This window comes from Rhopalosiphum maidis, chromosome 1 (assembly GCF_003676215.2).
Source record: "Rhopalosiphum maidis isolate BTI-1 chromosome 1, ASM367621v3, whole genome shotgun sequence".
In the NCBI taxonomy this organism is placed as follows: Eukaryota; Metazoa; Arthropoda; class Insecta; order Hemiptera; family Aphididae; genus Rhopalosiphum; species Rhopalosiphum maidis.
In genome coordinates this window covers 75,787,016-75,812,858 of record NC_040877.1, presented here as the reverse complement: position 1 = coordinate 75,812,858, position 25,843 = coordinate 75,787,016, and the positions used below count along the sequence as shown (strand labels likewise).

General features: G+C 36.6%; 1 protein-coding gene across 2 annotated transcripts; it reads left to right on the top strand.

Moving 5' to 3' along the window:
• Positions 1–2,700: 2,700 nt before the first annotated feature.
• LOC113557062 (protein glass) lies at positions 2,701–25,543 on the top strand. 2 transcript variants are annotated; one of them, XM_026962354.1, is made up of 2 exons: positions 2,701–3,194; positions 21,353–25,543. In XM_026962354.1, exon 2 carries the CDS (start codon positions 21,421–21,423, stop codon positions 23,464–23,466), a length of 2,046 nt encoding a protein of 681 aa, XP_026818155.1. In that variant the 5' UTR covers positions 2,701–3,194; positions 21,353–21,420; the 3' UTR covers positions 23,467–25,543. The 2 variants fall into 2 exon arrangements, with proteins under 2 accessions (XP_026818155.1, XP_026818154.1); XM_026962353.1 differs by lacking the exon at positions 2,701–3,194 and adding an exon at positions 11,648–12,221.
• Positions 25,544–25,843: the final 300 nt, after the last annotated feature.

Below are 25,843 nucleotides of genomic sequence, written 5' to 3'. Positions count from 1 at the left end.
ATGGTATAAAAGGACGTATATATGCGCGAGACTGGAATAAATGGTGCATTTTCATAAATTTCGTGAACCTCTAGGACATTTTTAATTTTTCCAAAAAAAACTTTTATAGCGAGATCACGTTCGATCCGGTTGTTCATCACTGCTGTCGTACATACCGAAACTAGCTATTAGCCTGTACATGAGATGCAAAAACAATCAATTACCGCATACACGGAGGTATATACATATACGTTCCGATGATTTATAGTCTTTTAAAAGTATATGATTATTTTTTTAAGTATTATAATTTTCTAGGTCAACAATAGACTTGAATCGAATTTAGTGAAATAATTTTCGTTTAAATCTATCGGACGGGAAATTAATATAATAAATAGAGAAAGCAGAGGCCGTCGGGTGCATGGGAAAAATCTATGCAGAATCATTGCACTTCATCTTCATAAATACCGTAAATTACACATTTTATCTTTTTTTTTTTAATTTGCCGACAAAATAGTTTACGACCTCGTGTAGAAATTTAACACAGACATAACATTTACTCCAGATTGTTTGCGAAACATTGACAACTCACTCATGATGATAAAAAAATATAGTTAAGTTCATTATTTTTTATAATAACCATAACAATTTAAAAGCATCGAACAACCGCCAATTTACTATTTGATCATAGTAGGTATAGTTGCAAACTATAAGTAATTTTATATCTTTTAAAATTTCAAAATGTTACTATACCTTTGTATATTTTTGTTATAATGATACGTATAGCAAATAGTATAAGTAGGCATTCTACAATTTAATTTAGTTATAATAGTTATTTTAATCATAAATCACATTCAAATATATTTTATTTCCACTCCATAATAGTTTTAATCGAGTATATTATATATGTTTATTCAATTCTGATATTTCCTTTGGAAATGTCGATCCTTTTAATAAGTATTATATTCATAAATTTGTCTTTACTTATTAAATTAAATAACTTATAGAATTTTTTTCAAATACATAAAAAAATGTATAGTTGTAATTTACAATCCAATGTTGTTATAATTAATTTAAATTAAAAACTGGGTGTTAATCGTTTTCTATGTTATAACTCTTCTGCGGATAAAAATTCCTGATAAGACAAATAATTTTTTTTAATTGTCCCTTTTTATTAATATTCAGATCATTATTATTTGTAATACATTGTATTATACGGAAGCCGAAATACTTCAGATTTCCTTGAAATATTTATTTTGATAAAATTACATCGCGCGTGTCAAAAATCAAAAAGTTTATCGTGTCAGAATGTTAATAGTTTTCAGCTCCCGTGGCGAAATGCGGTTAAAATATTTTGTAAATTATAATATATTCTTACTATTTATATTTTTTTATGGAATCCCTGAATAATGCACTATGATGTTGGTGTATGTATAAGTAATGTACATAGTATAGGTATAATATATATTAAATATTATAATGTTATAAATTATAACGGACATATTGACGAATTGAACGCATATATTACGGGCAGTTGAGTATGGTGTATACCCTACCTACGCTTTGTATATATGTATAAGTACATTGTTCTGGATTAAAAACTAAAATAAAAAACGAATATAATAATAAATATATTATAATGTATATATATGTATAATATTATTAGATATAATAGGCCTAGGAATGACCGGCATCGTATATATATATAATATAATTAGGGGTCTGAGATAAATTTTAACCCGAGGGTTTTAAATATGTTTCGTGTGCGGCGCCGTTCACTTATATAAATGTATATAATACCTACTGCAGCGTGTTCTAAATATTATATTTAAAATATACCGCGCGTTATGGTACGCGGCGGGATTCTGTGGGCAAATTACAGCGTATACCCCCGATTCGATCGAGCATTTATTATTAAAAAAAAAAAAAATTTGTCCCAAGAGAATCCAAAGAAAAAAAACCACTACATCATTTTCTGAGTCTATACGGCGAAGTCGTTGTACAACCACCTCCGACCGGAGTCGTCGTTTGGATGTTTTAACGGGTTTTTCGGCCGCGTCAGTGTACATACAATATTATATACCTATATATAGAGTACAGACAACGCGAGGCGGCAGCCGGCGTGCGCAATTAGCGGCGGCGGGTCGATAAATGTTATAATTATTATCAATTATCATCAAGTCGGGGATGATATTTTTTCTTTTTGACGTAGGTCTGAAACTCGAGCGACCATCGGGCGGCCGTGGATGATGAGCCCCCGGGCCGAATCCCGCCGACGATATAATTATAACAGAAATATATAATATTATAAAATGTATAAAAACAAACCATAAGACCTAACCTATATTGTTATACCCAATGTGTTTATGTGTGTAACAATAATTTGCGGTTTCGGCAACGAACATTCGCTACAACATAATATGTACGAAACCATCTAAACGCGTACAGGTAAGCCACGCTGCATACACACACACGTGTATATAATACGTTATAATACTATTGTATGTGTTCAACTACCCCCACCCACCCCTCTACATCACCGCCGCCGACGTTAACCCGACGACTCCGCCCACCGGTTACAGGGATCCCCCCACACACAGCGGACGTCCGTCCATCCGTCCGCCCTTCGGGGAAGACCCGACGACGACGACGACGACGACGACGATCGACGCCCGCGAGTAAAAGCGGCGTCGGCGGAACCGAAGAAGGATCAGTGTGTCAGCAACAGGCGACCGAACGACCTGTTGCAGGAACGTACCACGTAATAACATTATCATTGTAATCGTGTAGTATTATATACGTTAATATACGACGTGAGAAAAAATATTTTTTTCAAATAAAAAAAAAAAAAATCGAGCTTTGTCGCCCGGACAACTGCACTACACAACCGTATCGTACTGTTCGGCGTGCACATCTCGTAGTAACGTTGTACTTGCATTGGTATAATATTAATATCGTAATCCTTTTTATTAAATTATTTCATAACCACACGGTAAAACATTTCGCGTAATAATAATTTAATAATATAATCTACGTTATTCGTATTACGTCGTTTCGTATTTAATATATAGTAATTTATTAAGAACTGTGTGTGTTGCAGTGTGCGTCTTTTTCGTAACAATATTATTATTTTTTTTTTTCGTTTTGTCGATCTTCTCCCACGACACGTCTCGTGGGCGTCTGTCTGCGTTCGAGATTCCACGCCACGATTTCACAAGGTAAATTGATTTATTTTTTAGTTTTATTCTGTTTTTATTATTTTTATTATTATTATTTATTTATCTATTTATATTTTTGGTGGGGTTTTATTTTTATCGGTTTTGACGTTAAAACCGGAATAAATACAAAACTGGATTGCGCGCGATAGACGTACGCACATTATTTTTATTTTTGTGTTTTTTGAACGTTTTTTTTATGATATTTAATACTATATCAGACGAGAACATTTATTTCTATTTGAATACGAAATTCGTCGTTGTGGCACCGATGATGATATGAATAATAACCGACCGGACCAATTAGTTTTATAACCGAGCTATTCTCAAAGCGCGAGCCTGTGATTTGGGGCCATCGGACAGATACAAAATTAAGTTCAAATAGGCATATAAATAAACCGTTAAGTTTTTTGGGTGTCGAATATTACGCGTCGTCCTGATTTGACCTCGTGACACACGTGGGCGCCGCTGCTTTTAGTCTACTCTACGTTATAAGGAGTTATTTGCTAGTGTGTAGTGTTAAACAATTTGCAAAACTATAAAATCTTCATTGGACTGATATAAAACTTTAATTGGCCAAATAACGCATGTTTGCTAAACGATTTAAAATTACATTGTAGATCTCCGTTTGACTGGTTTTTAACAAATTCCATTAAAAGTATTATCAGACAAAACATGAACATTACGGTTTACATTACATATTATAATCATTAAAGACCTCTAAACTTCTATTTACCTTTTAATAAATTGGTTTTTAATATACAGTAAGTATACACATTGATCAAACACAAATAGGTTTAGTCCATCGTCCACGCCTTATTTGTAATCTATGTTATACACATTATTATGTAAACTTGTTTTTCACACATCATAAATGTTCAAACTAACCGTTTTTTTTTTAAAAAAAAAAAGGTTTACTTTACGTATCAACCATGTTCTTTATACTATTTATACATAGATAGTACATTATTATCGTATTATAATTATTGACACTTTCCTTCACATATTTTGTTATTAAGCACTTAAGAGATCTATTCAATTGTATTTTGAGAATTAACTTTAATTTTAATTAGTTTTTACATTCCCAACTTATTTATCCATACCTATGCGGCTATGCGTATTTTTCCTATCATTAAATTTCACTTATAGTCTCACCCACGATGTTCTTAAACTTCATATATATAGATATTGGTTTTCCTGCAATGTCCAATCTATTATTAATATTCCAATCTATTTAGAAATTTCCTAAAATTATTTAAGGACTTGGCCATTTTTGATGTTCATCAAATTGATGATTATTTAGTTATGCGAAGAAAAATTAATTTGAGTTAGAAATTCAAAATTATTATTTTTATTGTTGAGTGTGGGGTGTAACTGTAAAAGTTATAATAATACATGCTTAATATTTTAATAAAGAACATTATTAACATCATATTACAGTATTATACTATTATAATACTAATGATATTTAACTAACTGTTTAGATACTGTCTAATGATAAATGTTAAACTTAATAATTAAATAAAATTAACAGAATATTTGAAAAGAAGTTTTAATTTTAACAAAGAAATCTTTAGTTAAATGTTCAGATGTTAATAACATGTGCAATTATTATTAAAAGTTTGACTAATAAATAAATTTCGAGTAAATTCTTGATCATTGAAAAATATTTAATTATAGGTACAATAATAAATGATAATGTTTCGTGTTATTTATCAAGTTTGATTAACTCCGTGTAAGTTATAAGTAACATTTAAATTTGTTTTATTTAAATTTTTGGTGTACACAATTAGTCTTTTTGATTTTGTAATGTTTTCGAGTCCAATCAGTGGTAATAAAAGTGAACATGAGACGTGAGTAGTTTAAAATGCATAATATATAGATCATAACAATTTTAATAATATAATAATAATTCTCTTGAAATGTCTTTAAAATATATATATAAATATACTTTTACGTGTGTAGGGTTGATTTCGCAAAATAATTGCTTTATATTCATTCTAAGATACTTGAAATCTTATAATATGCGGGTCATAAAAAATTAAATTGTGTATGGCCTTTATGTTTAGTGTTTACGTCGAGTTTACGGTTAAACTTATATAACTATTATTATAGTCCATACATTCATTTCCGACTAAGTTGATGCTCACGTACTGCAAAAATTTTATCAAAATAGGCTTTATATAGTAGACGCAATTTTTGCTGCGATAACATAATATTATAACATTATTTTATTATCTATTTTCGATATGAAAACGAAAGTTGAAATTAATACGCCCGACTACTGTAAGATAACAGTCTAGACACGTTGTAATATAGTGATATTAATTAAAATTTATATAATAATATTATAAAACCGGACAGAAATTTCCGGTAGTGGGACGCTTGGTAGTTTATTGGTACGATGTAATGTATTCTTGTGGATCGGACGGATCAAATCGAGTGGAAATTCTATGAATAAGAAAAGGTCTTGTTATATTTTATGTGTACGATTCCGTTTACTGTGTTTGCATATAATATAATTTCTAATCCAATTTCGTTTGGGTTGTTACGAGATCAAACAGCCGTACGGGGCGTCATCGATTGTTGTTTGTCGTACGGTGCAGCTGTTCCTTTGGGTCGGGTCTTTGTTGACGAGATGTTCAAGACGAAATGCGCCAAAAAAAAAAAAAAAAACGGTCGCACGTGTCATAACTATATTTTGAAAATAAGATTTTGTTACATGGATAACGGTCTACCTGCACAATGGTGATGGTGATGATCGATCAACCCCGTTTCTCATAAATCGCTTTTACACGAGAAAGAGATTTATAATATTATTATACGATGCTTAATACCTATACACGTATATACTATTTATAATTTTATAAGTATACAACTACATATACTATAAGCTTAGGTTTCTCGTTAAAATAAACTCGGCTAAACGGCTTTTAATATAATTACAATTTTAAATAAAACGTTTTTAGAACTCGCGTTTGATTACTCGCATTACCGTAGATGTAATTTTCCTTTAGGTATAGAGACTTTAAGACCCTCTTCACATTATGTCCATTTACGTTTACCGTGTATATCGAATTGTAGGTATGTATAACAAAATGCATAAAAAGTAAAAAATAAACATAATATAGGTGAGATAAACATTTTGATACGAACAAATTTTAAACATCACGATTATATCTTTTCGCAATACACGCACGTATATTATTATGTCTTTGAAAAAGAAATATTTGTGTGTATAATGTATGTACACGTATGCTAAGTACACACTGACACCATATAACTATAAATTGTAGTAGGTATACTTGCAACGATTAGCTAAGAGGTTTTTTTTTTGTTCATATACCACGAGTCCACAACTGCAAAATCTATTCTCCTCAGATGGCGTATGTATAAGGATTAAAGTACGTAAATACATATTTGTTTTTCTTCTTACAAAAAAAAAAAAAACCGTTAAAGCTATTTTCTTTTCGTGCATAAAAGAACCGCATTGTTACGCCCGTCACGCCCCTCAATAGATACTGTCCTCGTGGTGCGATCGTTTTGATAAGAATCCGAGTACCTAGCCGACACGCGTTCCAGCATCTGTACACATCCAGACCCCAAATTCCATTTTTTTCTACAAATACGTTGCGGCTGTCTTTATTGATTATTATTATTTTTTTTCAAGTATCCTTACGATGAGTTGTTGTAGCTCTACGGTCACGGTTCGTGACACGTTATTTCCTACAATGTCTTATCGGGTGAAAACTTACACATTTCTTTAAGTATTTATCTACCCACCATGGTATATCGACATATAATAATATAATATTAGAATCGGATTATCTAATTTTTTCTACCAATAATTGAAGTGGTTTTATTAATTAGAATATTATGGTGGGCGTGTTGGTGTTACGACAGAGTAAAGAGATTTTTTTCTATAATATGTGCGATTAAATATATTTAAAATTGTTGCTAATGGATATATTTTTATAATCCTATGAATTTAAATGATTAATTACTTGTAAATACGATAATAGACAATAATAGACAACAGGGGATATCAAAGAACTTTATTTTAATTTAGTGTACCCATATATTATTAGGTATAATATACAATACAATTTCAGTGACTTGTGATTTCAAGATCTTTGCATCACAAAATTACCATAACCATAAATTCGTAACGAAAAAAATCAAGCACCATATTACAGGGTGCAATTTTATCAGGAGACCCCGGGTTTCGTTGTAGCAAAAAAAAAAAAAAAAATCAAAGAAATCCGTCTAAAACGCGTCAACCGTGAGCAAAACAAGACGTCGCGTATTATGATTACCTACCACCCTTGAAAAAAAAATTCCATCGCTAGCAGCTGCTCGTAAACGATCTTATTGTTTATGTCATTATATGTATATTATAATGTATGTTCGTTCTCGCCGCCACAAGTTGTCAGTAGACGCGTTCGAATGTCGGATTCGGACAGTTTTACAATCTCTCTCTCCCGGTTGGGACGTTGTTAAAAAAAAAAAAAAACGGTCGTGTCCGTCAGTCGACTTTGTATATAAAACGCGTAGCTCGCCCTTATTATAACGCGACACCCAACACACACACACACACACATCTATACGTGCATAAATGTGTAATACGACCACCTCGCATATTTATGTATTATATAAACAGCCAATAACAAATAATTACACGTTCACCGCGGTTCAGTACAATAACGGTCGTTATTAATATTAATACTATACGTCTCGTCTTCGTCGTATACCTCATATTATTATTATTATTATTATTATTATTATTTATACTTATATGTGTATACCTCAATATATTACATTACGTACTACATCCGTATAAAATGTGTGCAGACGTGCAGCAGCAGTATGACGTATAAAGGCTGCGTTTATTGTTCGTGCGGTGTGTATACCGGTGAGTGTGGTCGCACTTTATAATAATAAATTATTATATTTATATATAATAATGGTACGACTACCGCCGACTACAGTAGTAACTACTCTTCCGGGCCGGGACTTATCGACTTCGACGACACGACGACGACGACGACGGCACCCCGTGGCGCGACGGTGCCGCGCTCGTTTACCGTTTACCGTGCATACGTGAAACCGATAAAAAGGTAACAAATACACGCGGGGCTATTCGATACCCGATCGTCGTTGTCGGCCTAAACGCCAAACGAATAAATCACGAACGTTTATAATAATGTATAATCCACCTACCACATTATATACGGCGGCGGCTGCGTGTTGTTCGTATCGGCGCGAAATCTTGTTAAACACGCGACCCGGTGCGTTACAAAAGCGAGGGTGGCCGCACGTATACACACACATACACCAACCCCCGGACACGACAATAATAAATAATAATAATAATAATAATAATAATAGATATAATGTTGTATGTGTATACACGTGTGGGGGTTACCTATATTATATTATTATTATATTGTGTACATATATTATACGTGCGATCGCGCGTACAATAGAAGACGGACGGACGGGCACGTGCTATCGCGTCCCGTGCGCCGCCGCCCGTTGTCTGTCGGCCAAGCGGGGCGGTGGGGGGAGGGTGGGTAGGAGGACGAAAAACGACTCACGTGGGCGGCACGAGTCTCGGCGGTGGCGATCCGGCGCGGCGACGGACGGACGGGCGGGCGGACGTCACCCTCTCGTCTCTCGCGTCTTTGCGCGCACACGTCGACCGGTCCAAAAGAAAATCGTTTTTATTATTATTATTGTTATTGTTATTGTTATTAATATCATTTTTTTATATTTTTTGTCGTCACTCTTTTACGTGCGAGTCAAACTCGAGACGGCGTCGGACGTGAGTCAATGTGTGTCCGCCGCTGCCACCTCCGCCGTCTTTTGGTCGATTTTTCCGCGCTTCCCGACAAAAATAATACAATATTATAATCGATTTCGTAACGGTTTTGTTTACGCGTCTCCTTACCGTCGGCTCGCGTGCGCGAGCTATAGCCGTACACTATTATATAGGTATAGATATCGTCGATGACGATAACACCTATTGATATTGTATATTATTTTACACACAGATGCCTGCACACTATAGCACACTACCTGCACAGTGGATAATGAAAAGAAAAATAACGATTAATAATAAACCTATACCTATCTACGAATTTTTTTTTCGATTTTATTATTATTATTGTTATATGCGTGTATAATATTACCATACATTGTGTTGCGCGTGCTTGTAATAAACCACCTCTCCCCGCCATACCATCAGTTGCTTTATTCGCTAGCGCGTGTCATATTATCTACGACAATTTTAAAATTAATATTTTGGGTTTTCGATTTTTGTCAAATATTTGGGATCGTCAGAAAAATGGAGATGGATTCTGTTTACCCTATAGGTTAGATTATATGTAAAGTTAGGTAGTTAGGTTTATATCACGTTCACACGATTACACGTTTTAAGTAACCGATAGAGTATGGTTTATGATTTTTTCTTTTTATATTAATTATTATGAACAATTATTGACATTAAGAACGGATTACCATTTAAAATCGTAAAAACAATTGGAAATTATATAAATTGTCACGTTGCATGCCAAAACTACGAAACTCCGATAATCATTAGTATTTGTAGTTACATAGTACAATCACCGATTCTGTGTACGTATATAATTATAATTTTTAACTCTGGATGGTTTAGGACATGTTAAGATATTTTGACGCACTTTAATTGTTGTTTTGTGCACGACACGTGCGACACTCGCCCTTCTCAGCAACTCAACTACGACGCTATTATAATCGAGCTATTATTATCGCGCTCGAACCAGGATAAAATCGATAGAACTAACACCGTGCATGTACATGTTCTCCACAAAATATTATTATTATGGTACGGTTAACTACTATGGTTTAGGAAACCAATGCATATATTATTATACGCCTGGCAACAACAAATCGCATAATTATATACGACGGGACCCTTCTACCGAATTTTCCGGTTGAAAGTATTACAAGGAAATCCGTCATCTGTACAACACGTGGATAGTTGTTGTATTTCGTATATCGAGTCGAAAATGATCATACTACAAGCTTATCCGAATTCCAAAGTCATTTACGCATATACTATTATTATCATTATTTACTACAATAGGTCGTATCGCGTTATATTGTGTCATTTACGACCCAATCTTCGCGATAAACCGAAGAAAATAATGCAATAGTGCTATGAGGAACAGCGGCGGCGGCGGCGGTAAATAAACTATTAAACAGACTATTCGACTACGAGCACGCGGCATCAATCGTTGTGGATAAAATCGAATACCTATGTTATATTATATTATACACACTGCCATGTTTAGTGCATACGGGTTGTTTACCGGAGTCTGTGACGCGTTGTACGCGATATCAATATAACGTCTAATGTGTAATCGATAAAACGGTTGAGTAATAGCCGGGAAAAATAATAATCGCGCGAGATTGCCTCGACATCGGTTATTTTTATATAATATGCATACGAACGCAGAAGAGATAACGTCCCGAACAAAATAACTAAAGAAACTCGAAAAATACCTGTCTGTTCTACTATTGACTATAGTCGTTCTCCCGTATTCTCACTCATAATAATACGAATAATATGCGTACATGGATATAAATAGGCGTACCGCGTACGTTGTTATTATGTACAAATGTACCTACTTCAAACATAACAAGATATGCGAAAGACAATTTATACGGTCGTTACGTCAATAAGTTATTTTTAGGCTTCGGCGCGTGGCGACTTTGATAACCGTGTTCCAGTTATTTTGTATGACTTGTTTGTGTGGGAGGGATGTGCGACATTCGCGCAACTAGTGGTGGGGTAGTGTATGGTGTGTACATGCTGGTTGAGGGTGGTGGGGAGCTCGGTGCGCTTTATCTCTTAGAACACTGATTCGGCTCCAAACAGATTTGCTTGTTCCGAAATATTGATGAGAAAAACCAATTCGGTCGGCGATAATAATAATTAATTAATAAATATTGTTCGCAACAATAATATTATTACGTGATGATAATAATAACACCGAGCAATGACTATACACTTTAACTAATATTTTAATGAATCAATAAAAATGGTGCGTGAGCTATGATGATCCCTCAAACACGATCGGTCTATTAAATATTAGTGAACCAGAAATAAATGAATAATATTATTACTATCGTTGTGGTAAAAGCAATGAGACGGTTGGCACGTGGCAACACAAAGATAATCGTACGTAATTTTGTCGCGAAATTTTCGGGGAGGTCTCGCGCGCGGATACGATGGCGAGCCGCCGAGGCGTCGTCGTCGACGCGACGGTGGCGTTGGCGGAGGTGGCGGAGGTGGCTATCGTTTCGTGTCCGTTCGTGCGCGGTCGGCGGCGGCGGTGCGCGTGTGTGCGCGCCGGCCGTCACCGCGGAGCGGAGCGCCGGACGTCACGAGTGCGCCAGGTATAGGTCGGCGACGTGATCGCGGAGCTCTCCGGCCAGCCAGTGGCGGTCCGGACGTTCGTCGTGTGTCATCTTCACGAATGTGCACGTCCCGCGCAACGATCACGTGTCTCACGATCGAGTTTATAACATCGAGCGCGATCAACACGCGCCCGCGAGTTTTTTTTTTCATACAAAAATATTATACAATATTATTATAACCATCGTCGTCGTTTATATTTTATATCGTTTTATTTTCTTTTATACTTACGCACACGCGCCGTGATTCCGTCGTTGCAGTATCTACGTAAACGCGAACACACGCACATGATAATATATTATTTATCATTTTTTTCTCGAATACGTTGTAAAATCGAACTTGTGTGCGGTGTCTCGATGTGCATTTTATTTTCTTCTCAAGTATAATATCACATTTTATATGATACGAGATTAATACTTAACGCGTTGTGACTTACCACAGTATTCTCGACGATGTACGGCGGCCGTCGTGAAGTTTCGACCGTGTGTTCTCAAAAATCGCACGTTTTCTGCTGTCGTCGGATTCGTGTCGTCAATAAATAACAGAAAAGAAAACTAAGGTTTCAGCAGGTCAGAATCGTTTTTATCATTAATATATTGTAGTGGGTATTATTATAATAGTCGTCGCTCCGACGTAGGTCGTTTTAGCCGTGAACAGATTTACCGGTGTTTTAACGTGCGCACTTTATCGTACAAGTATAATACATAATATTCATCCCGGTGTTATTATTATTATTATTATAATAATAATATTTACGAGGTATTTTTTTTACCACTAGCGTTGTTATTAATTTTTTTTCGTGTATCGAAAACATTTACGCCCGACATTCCGATGGTTGCGGCGAATGTACGACTTTGCTAGTGTGTGTGTGTGTGTGTGTGTGTGTGTGTGTACATTTAGGTATATTTCATTATTTGATTACGCGTCGAAAAAATATTTAAACTTTACGATTGATATTACGGTTAAGACGTTTTTGGTCCACCTAGACACTTTAATAACACGTTGATTTTTTTGAAATTCATACCGACCTATGTAATTATCGAACTAGAACAGTAGTGTATGTGTGCGATGTGTCGAACACAAGGGCTTCAATTAAATTTCGACTTATAACTAATAAATCAAGTTCAGTGGAAAACCGGTGATTATTGTAATAAGAAACCCATTAGTGACCGATGAATTCGAAAAATCGATTGTCTGCCTATATGGTAATGCAAGGCCGTAGGTCTATCGTGTTTTCGGTGTGGTCAAAATTCTTCGGTATAAGTAGTTGTGTGCATAAGTGTCGTCGTCGATGTCCTAATCGTGTTTTAATTACGGGCGTTCAGAATTGCCTGGATAAAGCAATGACTGAAATAAGAACATTAATTTGTTTGAATGGCACATCCGGTAGAAAATGCGTTTGTGCAAAAATATAGTTACCCCTCCACACCAGGTTAAACACACCCGCGTATGTTGTGAATTTCGCCCGACCGATGAAATTCTATTCCGGACATCAATTTTACAAGGCAAATAATTTAGTAATAATAATAATAATAATAATAATAATTCATTGTCAAAAAAAAAATAATAATTATTACATAATTGACATAAATTAATAAAATTAAAAATAATTGTATTCAAATACTTTTTCTGTCGACTTATTTCAAAATGTTTGTTGTTTTTACAACGTGATTTTGCATTGGTAGGTAATTGAAAAATCTATAAATATACAAAATAATACGAATCTTAAGATGAGATTGTCATTGACGTGTAAACTTGAAAGCTCATAATATAAAACGCGAATAAAATTAATTCGACGTATACTTACAAATTCTCTATACGGTTATACCTATAATTTATAAATGAATCGTATAATAGTAGTTATGCTCATATATTAGGTATGTTTATTAAACAAATCGTTTACGGCCGACGTCAAGTTTAATAGCGCCGGACACTGTTTTACGATCAACATTTATTATTTTATAATTTTTATTATCTAAAAGAGAATGTTTTTTTTTATTGACGTCCCTCGGGAAAAATAAAATCGACATATTATGAAAAGTATTACCGTTTTATATATTTATAAGACATAAATAAATAAATAAATATATATATATAATGTAATGTATAAGTAAAAATTTTAGTCCTGGTGATGAAAAAAAAATTACAGAAAATCCCGCCTTCTTCTAAATTTAAATAATTAACCTGAGCCTACAGGAAATTAATATTGAAATACAAAAAAAAATATCGATAAATTATACATAGCTACACAAAGGCTGAATATTCAAATATGTTGCTTACAATTCTATGCGAAATGGGGGAGGTGAACTGAACGTGCGTGCACTAGACAGGTTCAAATGTTGAATATTTTTCAAGGATAAATAATTAATAATTGCCAAGGATGTACTGATGACCTTTGAACAGATTTGGTGGGTGAATTATAAAGAAAAAAAGGTGCATCCTGCCATTGTGTTGCGCAAACCCGTTACGTAATCATTGTCAAAAAATACATAATTTTTAAATATTGTTTACCAGACAGTTAGTTTTTTGTTGCTTTTTTTTATAAATTCCAATATGACGTTTCCGTTCATAAGTTATACAGGTTAATCTAAAAAAAACTTTTGCTCCCGTAAATACGTATTTGCATATTTCAGGGTTTAAGTATCAACAATAACTGTATACAGTCATCGCCAAAAATATCAATTAAATTAAACAATAATCCCAACAATAATTTCAACAATTTATTATTATTATATTTTATTGTTATACACCTTGAAAATATGACACTTTAGTTTCAGGTTTAAGTTAAACGCTTGTAAATATTATACGTCGCGTAGGATTTAAATTGTTTTGAAATATTAAAGAAAAATAACTCATAAGTCCTTTTGTAATGTATAATGTAGGTCATGTTACTGAAGAAAACAATCGTATTTTTTTATAATTATGCACAAATGTCTGCGCGTCTTTTGACGTAACAAAACAAAACACGTACGCGCATACATAATAATAGCGTAGTTTCTATTTAAAATAAAACCTAGGAATTATGGTTTTAATATCGGTTAATTTATCGGAGTAAATAGAAAACAGATTGGTGCCAGAGACCCGTCGTCGCTATCGCTATATGTGGTACTTATATACATTTATGTTGTGTGCACCTATGGTCGTTAGTATTTCGTTTTATTACTGTAGTATTATTACAAATTTGTATATTATAAAAAACAAAAAACTGATGTTGACATTTTTCGACAATTTTTTTTTGGTTTAATTCAAACGGCTTCACCGCCTACTACATGTAACGTGTATATGAAATACAATGTGTGATCTCGTAAAAAAAAACTTATTATGTATAATAATTTTAATAAGCATGATAACAGTTCATGATAGCTTCTGCACATTATTAATTTTAACCATTATTATCATTGTCATCGACATACAAGATTGCTGTACAAAGATCCTTAATTTATGTCTGATGCCGTCACAGTATCTTGGATGTTGCCTAATCCGTATCCACTGTCCGGTGGCCGAGAGTAAAAAGGGTTGTATGAGGTTCTGGGTTTTTGGTACGTGCTGCGCGAGTGGGTCGGCGTTAGTTCGTTTGGACGCAAGCGACCAATAGTAGTTTAGCACGTGCGGTTCCTTATTGCACATCACAGACGATGACACTTACCGCGCGTTTATATAATACATACACTGCACACACAATACGACGCGTCGCCGACGGAGGGCGTAGGTATTGGGTCCGTACGAAGGGGTGTAAAACTCTTCGTCCGAGTACCGCTGAGGGATGAGAGAAGATGATAATATGATTGTACTAATAATAATAATAGTTATAATATATCTACGCCTACGGTGGTTGACGTGCCTATAAAGGTGTATATATTTTTAGTAAACGTATGACTGTACGAGGGCTTTGTGATTGCTCAACGTGCATGTGTGTTACGAAATTAACATACGCGATATATTCACTGTGCCGATACCCTCTTTTTTAAATTTTGGTACGCACTATTGTATGTTATAAATTATTACGTATCACGGGGACTCGTTTGTCGAATAGGATTTTTGATTTTTCTACTGCAAAAACTTAAATAGGTGTAACTCACGGTCGAAACATTCGATTATAATATTATGAGGTATTTATATGTGGTTGATATACTGCGATTGATGTAATAAATGTATTTGTATATGACTGTGTGTGTGTGTGTGTGTGTGTGTAATAAATACGCCGCGACACTTAGTCTTCACATTAATAAGGTAATACATTTCATAAATCAAATCGATCATCATCCCCCACCGTAGTTTTTATTACTACAGTAAGCACCCCGCAGTGCATGCATATCGGGTAATATTACGAGACGTAAGCCGTCGCCGTCGGTTATTATGTTGTATTTTGACCAGAGTCCGCGCGAACTGCTCTAGAAAACAGTGGCGTAGGAGTATATATATGAGTATATAGTCGCGCGAGGGGGGGCCCACGCGCCGTCCTCTGTTTAGGACGCGACCTACGCGCGAAACGCTCCCACAATTTACGCCCACTTACGCCCACACATCGACAACAATAATAATATAATAACGCTTAAATTTGAAATAATTGTTGTCTTTGTAATTTGTATATATGTACATGTTTTGCGAAAATCGGCCTGTCGTGTACTTGCTTGCGTGTATGTCGCAGTTACTGTAATACGTATATCGTGTGTCGTCACGTCAATATGAGGAATATTCGGTAAAGTGGTCACCAAATACGATAGGATTAGCAAGCTTCCGAATGAATTTTTGTTGGAACAGTTATTCAGTTGATATAACTATATTTATGAGTTGGTATTGCCATAGATGCTGTGAAATGTTAAACTGCGTACTGTACTGGGCCGTTCATGCAACAATAAAAACAACCGTTACCTACTCTTTTATTATTATTGCGATGTCCTAAAACCTTATTGATTCTTATTTGTGTGATGGGGTGGTATACATTGGAGTAACAGGGGTTAATGTCAAAGCGGTGGTGGCGGTGGCTGCTGCGGTCGATGGCCTCGGCATGATATTCTGTGTGTGCGCGTGTGAGCGTCAGTATAAAAATCGAAATGACGTCGCGATTCACGGTCATCGGAAAACACGAAAACGGTGGCGGATCGGGTGGTTAACCTGTTGGCTCCGCGGAGAGCAGTGCCCGCGTAGCAACAGGTAGCATATATACACAGATACAAGCGCGCGCGCGCTTTCCTCCCTACCGCTCACTCCGTCATGTTTCTGCGAAAACTACCCTTGTCGTCGTATGCTTTACGCGCGCTTGTCGTATTTTATCGATTACTTTACTATATCGGCCGCGGTAGCTCTGGCGTAGAGCACACTTGACCGACCCAATGTCAAGGACGACCGACCACCTCTCCCCGTTTCGTTATATATACTCGTGTATATACCTACATCCCGCAGTTGATATGGCGTATCGTAAGTCCGTTCGATTTAATATTTTCCCCTTATACCACCCCGTTGCCGAGGCTTTTATAATAATATATAAGTATTATTTTTGATGTCCGTATAGCGCACACTATACTCTTAAATATATTATGCACTCTGTAACATAATATCGCTGTAGTATATTGACGGATGGCAGCGCGAGAGCAATTCGCACGTTCCTCTTCTTTTTATTGCTCGTCACTAAAATAATATATGTACTATATAATATAACAAATACATAATAATTATTTATACGAGAAATAATATTATATTTCAGTATGTTATCGTTTTTCACCTTACTTAATATCGATTCGGTGTGCTTTTTGATCCGTCGTAAACTGCATTAAGATTTTCACTGTATGTAATAATATGATATAGTTTTGTCAATCATCATGGTGATTGGTGATAGTCTTCTTCAAATGTACATCACAACCAGACTTTTCCATAGTCGTGTGTGGTAGCCAGTAAGTGTCCGAAAATCTATACACTACATGTTTGTACGTAAAATGTGAGTAAATAGAAGTCGCTGTGATATGACGGTCGGAAGAAGGGTAATTTTATTCTCTTGCATCCCATTTTCATCAATAACGACGCGGCTTTCGAGTTTAAACTCACAGTAGTCATCACTTACGAACTTGAAAAACTCGAGGTATTACGGGTATGAGTTACATAATACACATCTGTATAATTATACGCCTACATACTGTAACAGGGTATTCTACACACCTCGCAAATTTATTATACATATTAATATTATATTGGATTCGTTTTGGAGTAATGGCCGTGTAATGAAGTGTTCGCCACGTTAGGTACCGTTGATTTGTTATACACCTATATAATAATATTATGTACATTTTATCGAAGGTAAAATAATAATATGAAATAGTTGTAGGTTTTCCTCGCGGAATACATTTACGCGCGTAAATTATATATAAAAGCGCTCAATCATTGTGACGCGTGAAGCGATATTTCAAACGACCTTTCGATTTCGCCGATAAAACTCGTACCAATAACTTTATAATATTTATATACACACACGTATGTTATGTGAAAATATTTTAAATTCATACAAACGTCGTCTGCCGACGTCGCGCGGATTATATTAGGTATAAATTATAATATATATAGAGAGTTGCAAATGTGGTTTTAATCGATGACCGTTGTCGGTGATCGTCACCGCCGCCGTCGTGAGTAACGTATTTTTTTCGTTGAAATTTATGAACATAATCGTTGTGTATACGCCGCCCGTCGTCTTTGTCGCTGCACACGACAAAATAGTCCAGGCTGGTACTCGTAGATGATATTATGATAATAACAACATTACGGTCGTCGTCGAGATGAATTTTCAGTTATTGATCGTTTTATTATATCGGGTCAGTCTAAGCGTCTTGGAAACGAATAATAAAATAATATCAAGAATTAAACGTCAACAGTGCCTAATAAAAAAAAAAATTAAAAAAACAAACAAAATCGTCTCCCATAATCCTCTGGCAAAACCGGTTAAATGTCGTTAACACCGCGATCGCACCGCTTCCATGCATTAGTACTACTACTTCTTTTACTACGCTACTACTACTACTACTACTACTACTACTACTACTACTACTACTACTACTACTACTGGCTGCGAGACGATGTGCGTAGGTACGGTCCGTCGAGTTTCCAAAAATTCCTGTATATATAATATGTTTGTGTAAAAAAAATCGTCACCGAGACGTCGTGGTCGTCGTTGTATACACGCGCATTTGTATCATGCAGTCACTGTGCTGTTTTCGATTCGTTAAAATCGAAGTAAGTACGAAAGATTGGATAAAAATTGAGCCAATTGATTTCGGACAATTTATACTGTCGATATAGTTCTATCGATTTTTAAAAGATTATGCAGCTCGCCTCAAATCGCGTACAGTTGGTCGCAATACTCCCAATGTACATACGATACATACGATAATATACTACAGCAAAGAGTTACTGTATTATAATTAGTCAATTAGATATATTATACAGATCAAAGTGCATCAGCGTGTTAATAACTCTTTTCTTTTAAGTATACACAAGGCGTACAATTTAAATGCATTGTCCATCTACCATCCGTCTTAAGATATAATTACCAATAATCAATGTATGTGCGATGTGAAATATTTTTGAAAGGTGCTATAAAGTATCAATCGATTTTCACAAAATATTTATGTAACATTACAATATTTTTGTAGTGTAGGGTAATCGTCAGAAATTAAAATATTTTAAAATATTAGCGATACTTTTAATAGTTCGAAGTATATTATATACAATAATAATCACTGTAGCTTTTATTCTTCGAATAAAATACTCTTAAATACGCGCTCACCCACCTGCACTTTTACCATTTCTATATTTTAACATCGACATCGACGGGATCGTGGAGTTCAATCTGAGTGAATCGTATTAATGTATTATATTGTACACTTATTAGCTACAGAGTATAAATTGGAATAATGGTCGCGCGAATAAAACTGCGGACAGTCGCCGCAGGTGTAAATCTGGCGACGTTACCTGTCTGAGGCCTCTACGGTCGATGTAAATACGTCAAGTATGATTCTGCAGTATTGTAGGTATCTGCGAGGTGTCTTTTCTCGTCTGTGCCAGCAAAATGACGCGCTATACCTCCACGCAACTTTTCTGCGGCCGACGAGACTCCCCCGCTGTGTCCGATATATAGAGTTGGGCAATTTTTTATCACACTCACACACATACGTTATAATAATATTCGTTATTGCTAACAATTTTTTTCTTTTCGCCGATTAACAATCTACAACGACGTTGCGTAATGTCATATATATATATATATATTACAATATATAATAAACGCGTCTCTTATAATATATCCATACACGATAATGATGATAATAATAATAATATATATATATATATGTATATAATAATAATAATATTATTATCTCTGGCGTCCTTGCCAGGCTCGCGAGAGCACTAATTAACGACGCGTCGTGTCCTCAAACGTCGCCGTCGTACCGGGTATTACGCGCAATTTTTTTCACGCGGCGGTGAACGGGTTAGGTTCTCTGTGTCGCCGTTGCCCTCCCTCGATCCGGCGTTATATCACGCTGTCAGAAAATACCTACATAATGATAATAATGATAATATTAATAATAATCAGGGCTTGGAAGTCTATTCATTTGCATATTATAATTATGATTTGGCACAAATTCGTTTTGTAATACATATTCAACTCAAATCCAAAAATGTATATTGCATATTTTTGCATATTTAAAGTATTAATAAGAATCAAAGCATGTTTTTTTGTTAATAAATCAAAAAGAAGTCTAATTTTTTAAAAAAGAACCTTCATTTATATTCTTTTATATATTAATATTTTAAATTAAAAACAGATTTTTTTAATAATTATTATTTATATAAGATAATACAAAATTAATATAATGCATACGTTTTTTTTTACATATTATCTTAAGTTTTTGAATAACTTTATATACATTTTATGACGTTTTTTCCCATAAAATACACGGATTTCATAGTTTTATATACAACGGTAGTGGTAAAACATACGTGGTCTTTGAAAAGCAGTAACTTCGCAAGTTGTTTTTAGAATTTAGGAGGAAAAACAACTATAAAACTAAATTTCGTAATAACTACAATTTATAGTGTATTTATTTATTTAAGTAGTGTTTAAATTTTAGATTGGTTTTACCACCACTGCACATACTTTAAACATATATTCACTTTAAATGTGATTTTCGTCCCCCTTTCCCCTCGTATACCCTTTTGTGTTACAACATTATTCCAACTGTTCCTACTTTATTCGTGGGTGTTTTCCAGTTTTTGACACTATTGTTTTAAACATGTTCTCTGCCTGGAACTGACTCATTTGTGGAGGATCCAAACTTTCAATTAAAACTTTCTTTGTCAAGGAAAAAACGTCAAGACCCGCTCTGGAAATATATTCGTCTATACACGAACTTTTTTTCTACACCGTCTCGATATCTCTTACCTTTTAAATTGTTTTGTGTCAGAGTTGCGTATCTGATCATTAAAAACTGCACATTGCATGGACGTATTTTGAGTTAGTTAATAATACCTAATAGTCTACACATTTTTAAATTTTAAACGATTTACAATATTAAAACTTCCCTATATAGATAAGCTTATGCAGTTCTTATAAAAAAACAACAATATTTGTTTTTGCAAATTGAATTTTATAATTTATCAACACACTAACAATTTTGGACGATCGATTATAATTTGATGTTTTTTTTCGTTTTAGGTCACCACCGTGTTTGTGCGCGTGCGTCGTTTTGCGGTGATTGAACGTTCGTTCGATTAGCTGCACGAATGACTATGGCTGAGGTAGAAATGGAGCCGCCGACAGACAGGGCGAGCCGGTCGACGATCTATAAGACCAACAATAACCATCCGCTGGCCACGAACAACAACAACCATCTGCACCACGTTCCCAGCGCGCGTCCGGTGGTCGTCAAACACAAAAAACGGAAACGCCTGAACCAAGTGTTGGACAGGTTAGCGGGACAGGCGACTTCGCCCAACAACAACAATAACAACAGTAGTAATCATAACAACAACAACAACAATAACAACAACAACATCGAAGTCGTCGCCGTGAAAGAAGAGGAGCCGACGATCAAAGAAGACGATGGATCGGTAACGGCCATGGTGGTTGTGGATAGCAGCGGCCACGTATCGAACGGCGTCGGGTACGAAAGCGACGAGTCGCTGCGGAGGTCGTCGTGCAAAGACAGTTACGAGGAACCGTTCAGCCCGGCCGGGTCGTCGTCGTGCAATCGGTCGCCGCGTAGCTCACACACCGACTCGCCGTTCAGTCCGAACCGGACGAGGCCGGACGACCCGCCGGCGACGCATCTACCCGCGCAACCGCTGCAGCAACAGTTTCACCCGCCGCCACCGCTACCGCCGCACCCGCTTCATCACTATCTCAAGTACCCGAAGTGCGACTGCCTGTTCTGCGGCGGCGACGGCACCTCACCGCCCCGACATCCGTTACCACCTATGCTGCCTCCCGCATCGCAGCAGCAGCACCACCACCTGAACCGGAACATGCACCATGACAAGAACCCGCAGCAGCCACCCGTCACGCCCATGTCTCCGGCATCGCTGTTGGCCGGTTCCATGTACACATTCGAACACTACCTGCACACCAAGTACCTGCCCGACATATTCCGGAAGCGGCGGAGCCATTCCGATTCCGATGTTCCTATGTGGTTCGAAGCGACCAAAGCCGAACACTGCAACAGCGGCGGCGGCAGTAACGACGACTCGACCGCGTCGACGGCCGCGGCTGTCCGGTTGACCACGTCGTCCGGGACCGGGACCGGGACCGGCAGCCGGAGAGGTAAGAGGCCGTTTTCGGTGCCGCATCCGTTGGACAAGCCGGCGCGGAAGAGGGGCCCGTCCGCCGGCTGTAGGTCGTCCGCAAATCCGACGCCGCAACCGCCGCAAGACTCGCCGCTCGACCTGTCCATGAAGAACGGATTTTGGCCGTTCACCGCTCCCGAACCGCCGGCGGCCGAACCGTCAATCACCACGGTCGCGAACGCCGCGACGACGCCGTCACCTCCGCTCCCGGCCACCGCCTCGTCCACTGCTACTCCTACGACGTCGGTCGTGTCGGTCGGCTACTACAGCCGGCCCGGCAGCGCGGGCGGTTACACCGTGCCGGTAGTCAAGGGCGACGTGGCGTCGCGCACCACCAAGGCCTCGGTGGCCGTCCGATACAACCTGGAAGTGTCGCCCGTCGTCGAGGAGATGCCCGTCGGCTCGGACGTGGCGTACGTGTGCCCGGTGTGCGGCCAGATGTTCAGCCTACACGATCGGCTGGCCAAACACATGGCATCCCGACACAAGACCTCGGCGTCGGCGTCGTCGTCGTCGGCCGGCACCGGGACCGCGGCGTCCTCGTCGACGGAAAACGGCGGCGGCGGCGACTCGTCCGGCGGCGCGGCCAAGGCGTACCCGTGCGAGGTGTGCAATCGGTCGTTTGCGCGCAGTGACATGCTCACCCGACACATGCGGCTCCACACCGGCGTCAAGCCGTACACGTGTCGCGTGTGCGGTCAAGTGTTCTCGCGGTCCGACCACCTGAGCACACACCAGCGCACGCACACCGGCGAAAAACCGTACAAGTGTCCGCAGTGTCCGTACGCCGCGTGCCGCCGGGACATGATCACCCGGCACATGCGCACCCACTCCCGGTACGAGATGGTCTCGTCGTCGTCGGCGTCCGGTGCCGCGGCCATGGCGGCCGCGCTCGGCCTGGACCCGCCGTCGCCCACCTCGCCCACCGGCGGCCAACTGTTGCTGTCGCCCCCGCTAGAGGTCCTCTGTAAGTCCGAACCGCAGTAGCAGCGGTGTCTGCGCATCGTGCGGACGGTCTTCATATTATTATAACGTTAACGTCAATTTTGTAATAATATTTTAATAGTAAATATAAAATATGTTTATAATATTATTTATTTAAATTTGTATATCGTATTAGCTGATAATATTATTATTATTATTTGTATAATGTACATATAATTTTAAGAACGATACACACACACACTCACACACACACATACACACTACAACAGTGCGTGCGCACACAGCTTTTTGTCAAAACCAAAGATAAAATAATACTAAGTCTATGCGCATGTACTATATGTCGTATTTGATCGTTCGTTTTCCTGAACGGTTAAATTTTTTCGTATAGGTAAGTCAATATGTGTATTGATTGTAATAATATATAATATATAATCGTAATACTTTATTATTATGTTGTTATTATTATTATTATTATTAATATTATGTATACATTTTTTTTTCGTTTCGCCGTCGACATACGACTCCAACTTGTACTACTTACCGTGCCTCGCACGTCACAACAAAGTGTTTCGTCCGCGGAATATTTTTCGTGTACAACATAAATTTTTGTTTCGTACACCGACAATCATCGTTGTCGCGTAGTCTTCGTATATTATCAACACGAACGTCGTCATATATTTTTTCTACTCTAATTATTTTTCAAATACCTAAGTGTAAACAGGGTGTGTGATACTATTATTTTGTATATTATTATGTATTTTGTACTGCGACGTGCCATCCTACGTAAGTTTGTTTTTTATTACCATTTTTTTTTTTCGTTTTTTGTACCATTGTTATCGTCGCGAGATTTGCTGGCTTGGTTTTCGATATACTCTGGTCGTCCAGCTACACTCATCCGTCATTATCCGTATAATGTTGGTATTGTTTTTTTTTTTTTTTTTTTTGTTACTTTGCGCCGAAGCGAATATTTGCTCAAATTTATAACAATATCAATATATCAATACAATATCACCCTATATATACCTGATTACGGGAAATAACGTTTCGCGATTAACGGGAAAAAAAAATTATCGATATACGAAGCGACTGTTATTATTATTATTATTATTATTAATTTTTTTTTTTTTAATGAAACGTGCTCGCTAGTTGTTCGGTAAAAAACCAAACTTTTTTTTACGTACACGTTCTTTTTGACTATCATCTCAATAAAAGTTAGCCGGATGAATAATATAAAAAAGATGAACATTTTTTATTATGGAAACCACATATCTTTCGAAATTATTTTCTCTCTAAACGATTATCGCCAGTATATAACGTCATATCATAAATATTATATACAGACGATTGAATTATTATTAATGTCAAATACTATTTTTATTGTAATATTATATTATATTATATTATACAAAACGTGTATTATGTGATAGAAACGAAATGTTAAAACCGTCGCGAGATTGTTAAACGGAAAACGGTAAAACAGGGACATAATATTATTTTTATTTGTATGAAACATACCTATTTATATATATTTATAATATAAACCGTATTTATTTCTATTCAAACCGTAAATAATATTTGAAAACTGTAATTTTTTTTATCGCAATAGTGAACAACGCAAAAAGATTGTCCGTGAAAAAAACTAATTATAAATTTTATATTTTTCCATTACAATGTGTAACACTATATTTATATACCTATGAATATAATATATTTATATAATACTATATGTAACGTACGCGACGCACCTGTAAACGATTTTTTTATTTTCGAATATGTACTGCTACAGCGTAGTATAGTAAGTGTCGTCCTATATCCGTGTATGTCTATTTTTATTTTTACTAAAATGCGACGTGCGAAACTTGCTGTCGTCGTTATAATGTTAAGCTTTGCTCAAGTCCATGTTTTAAGAAAAGACCAACAGAAATCGTAAGAATTACAACGCAATGTTGTTTTTTCATCGGTTTTTTGATATTTTTTTTTTTTAATGAACAATTTTTTTGCATATCTTTGTACCATCGTAAAATCATTACTCGTTTATAATATTATGTCTGTGTCGCTCTGTGTTTGTTTACGCGAGACGAAATTGAAAAAAACAATTCTATTAAATATATTTATAAGAAAAAAACTGGTGACTTAAATTGTTTTCATTCCTTGCAATATCATCATGTACCAATGTCCTGATGGCCAATGAGTATCAACGTATCAGTAGATTGTATAGAACCGTGCCCGTGACCTCAGTCTACCATCTATATACCATATACCACGGTCATTCACTGTTCAGTATAGCTACAGTTTGATGTAAGTAGGGGAAATCCCCTTCCCCTTGAACTTTAATTTTAACGGTTACAGGACAGTAATAATTATCACAATCATTAGCGTAATTGTGAGGGAGAGAGGGGGAATTTAATTTCCCTCCTCC

Bases quoted from the DNA above. Each gene is read 5' to 3' on its own strand.
- LOC113557062 (XM_026962354.1), top strand. From the start codon at position 21,421: ATGACTATGGCTGAGGTAGAAATGGAGCCGCCGACAGACAGGGCGAGC.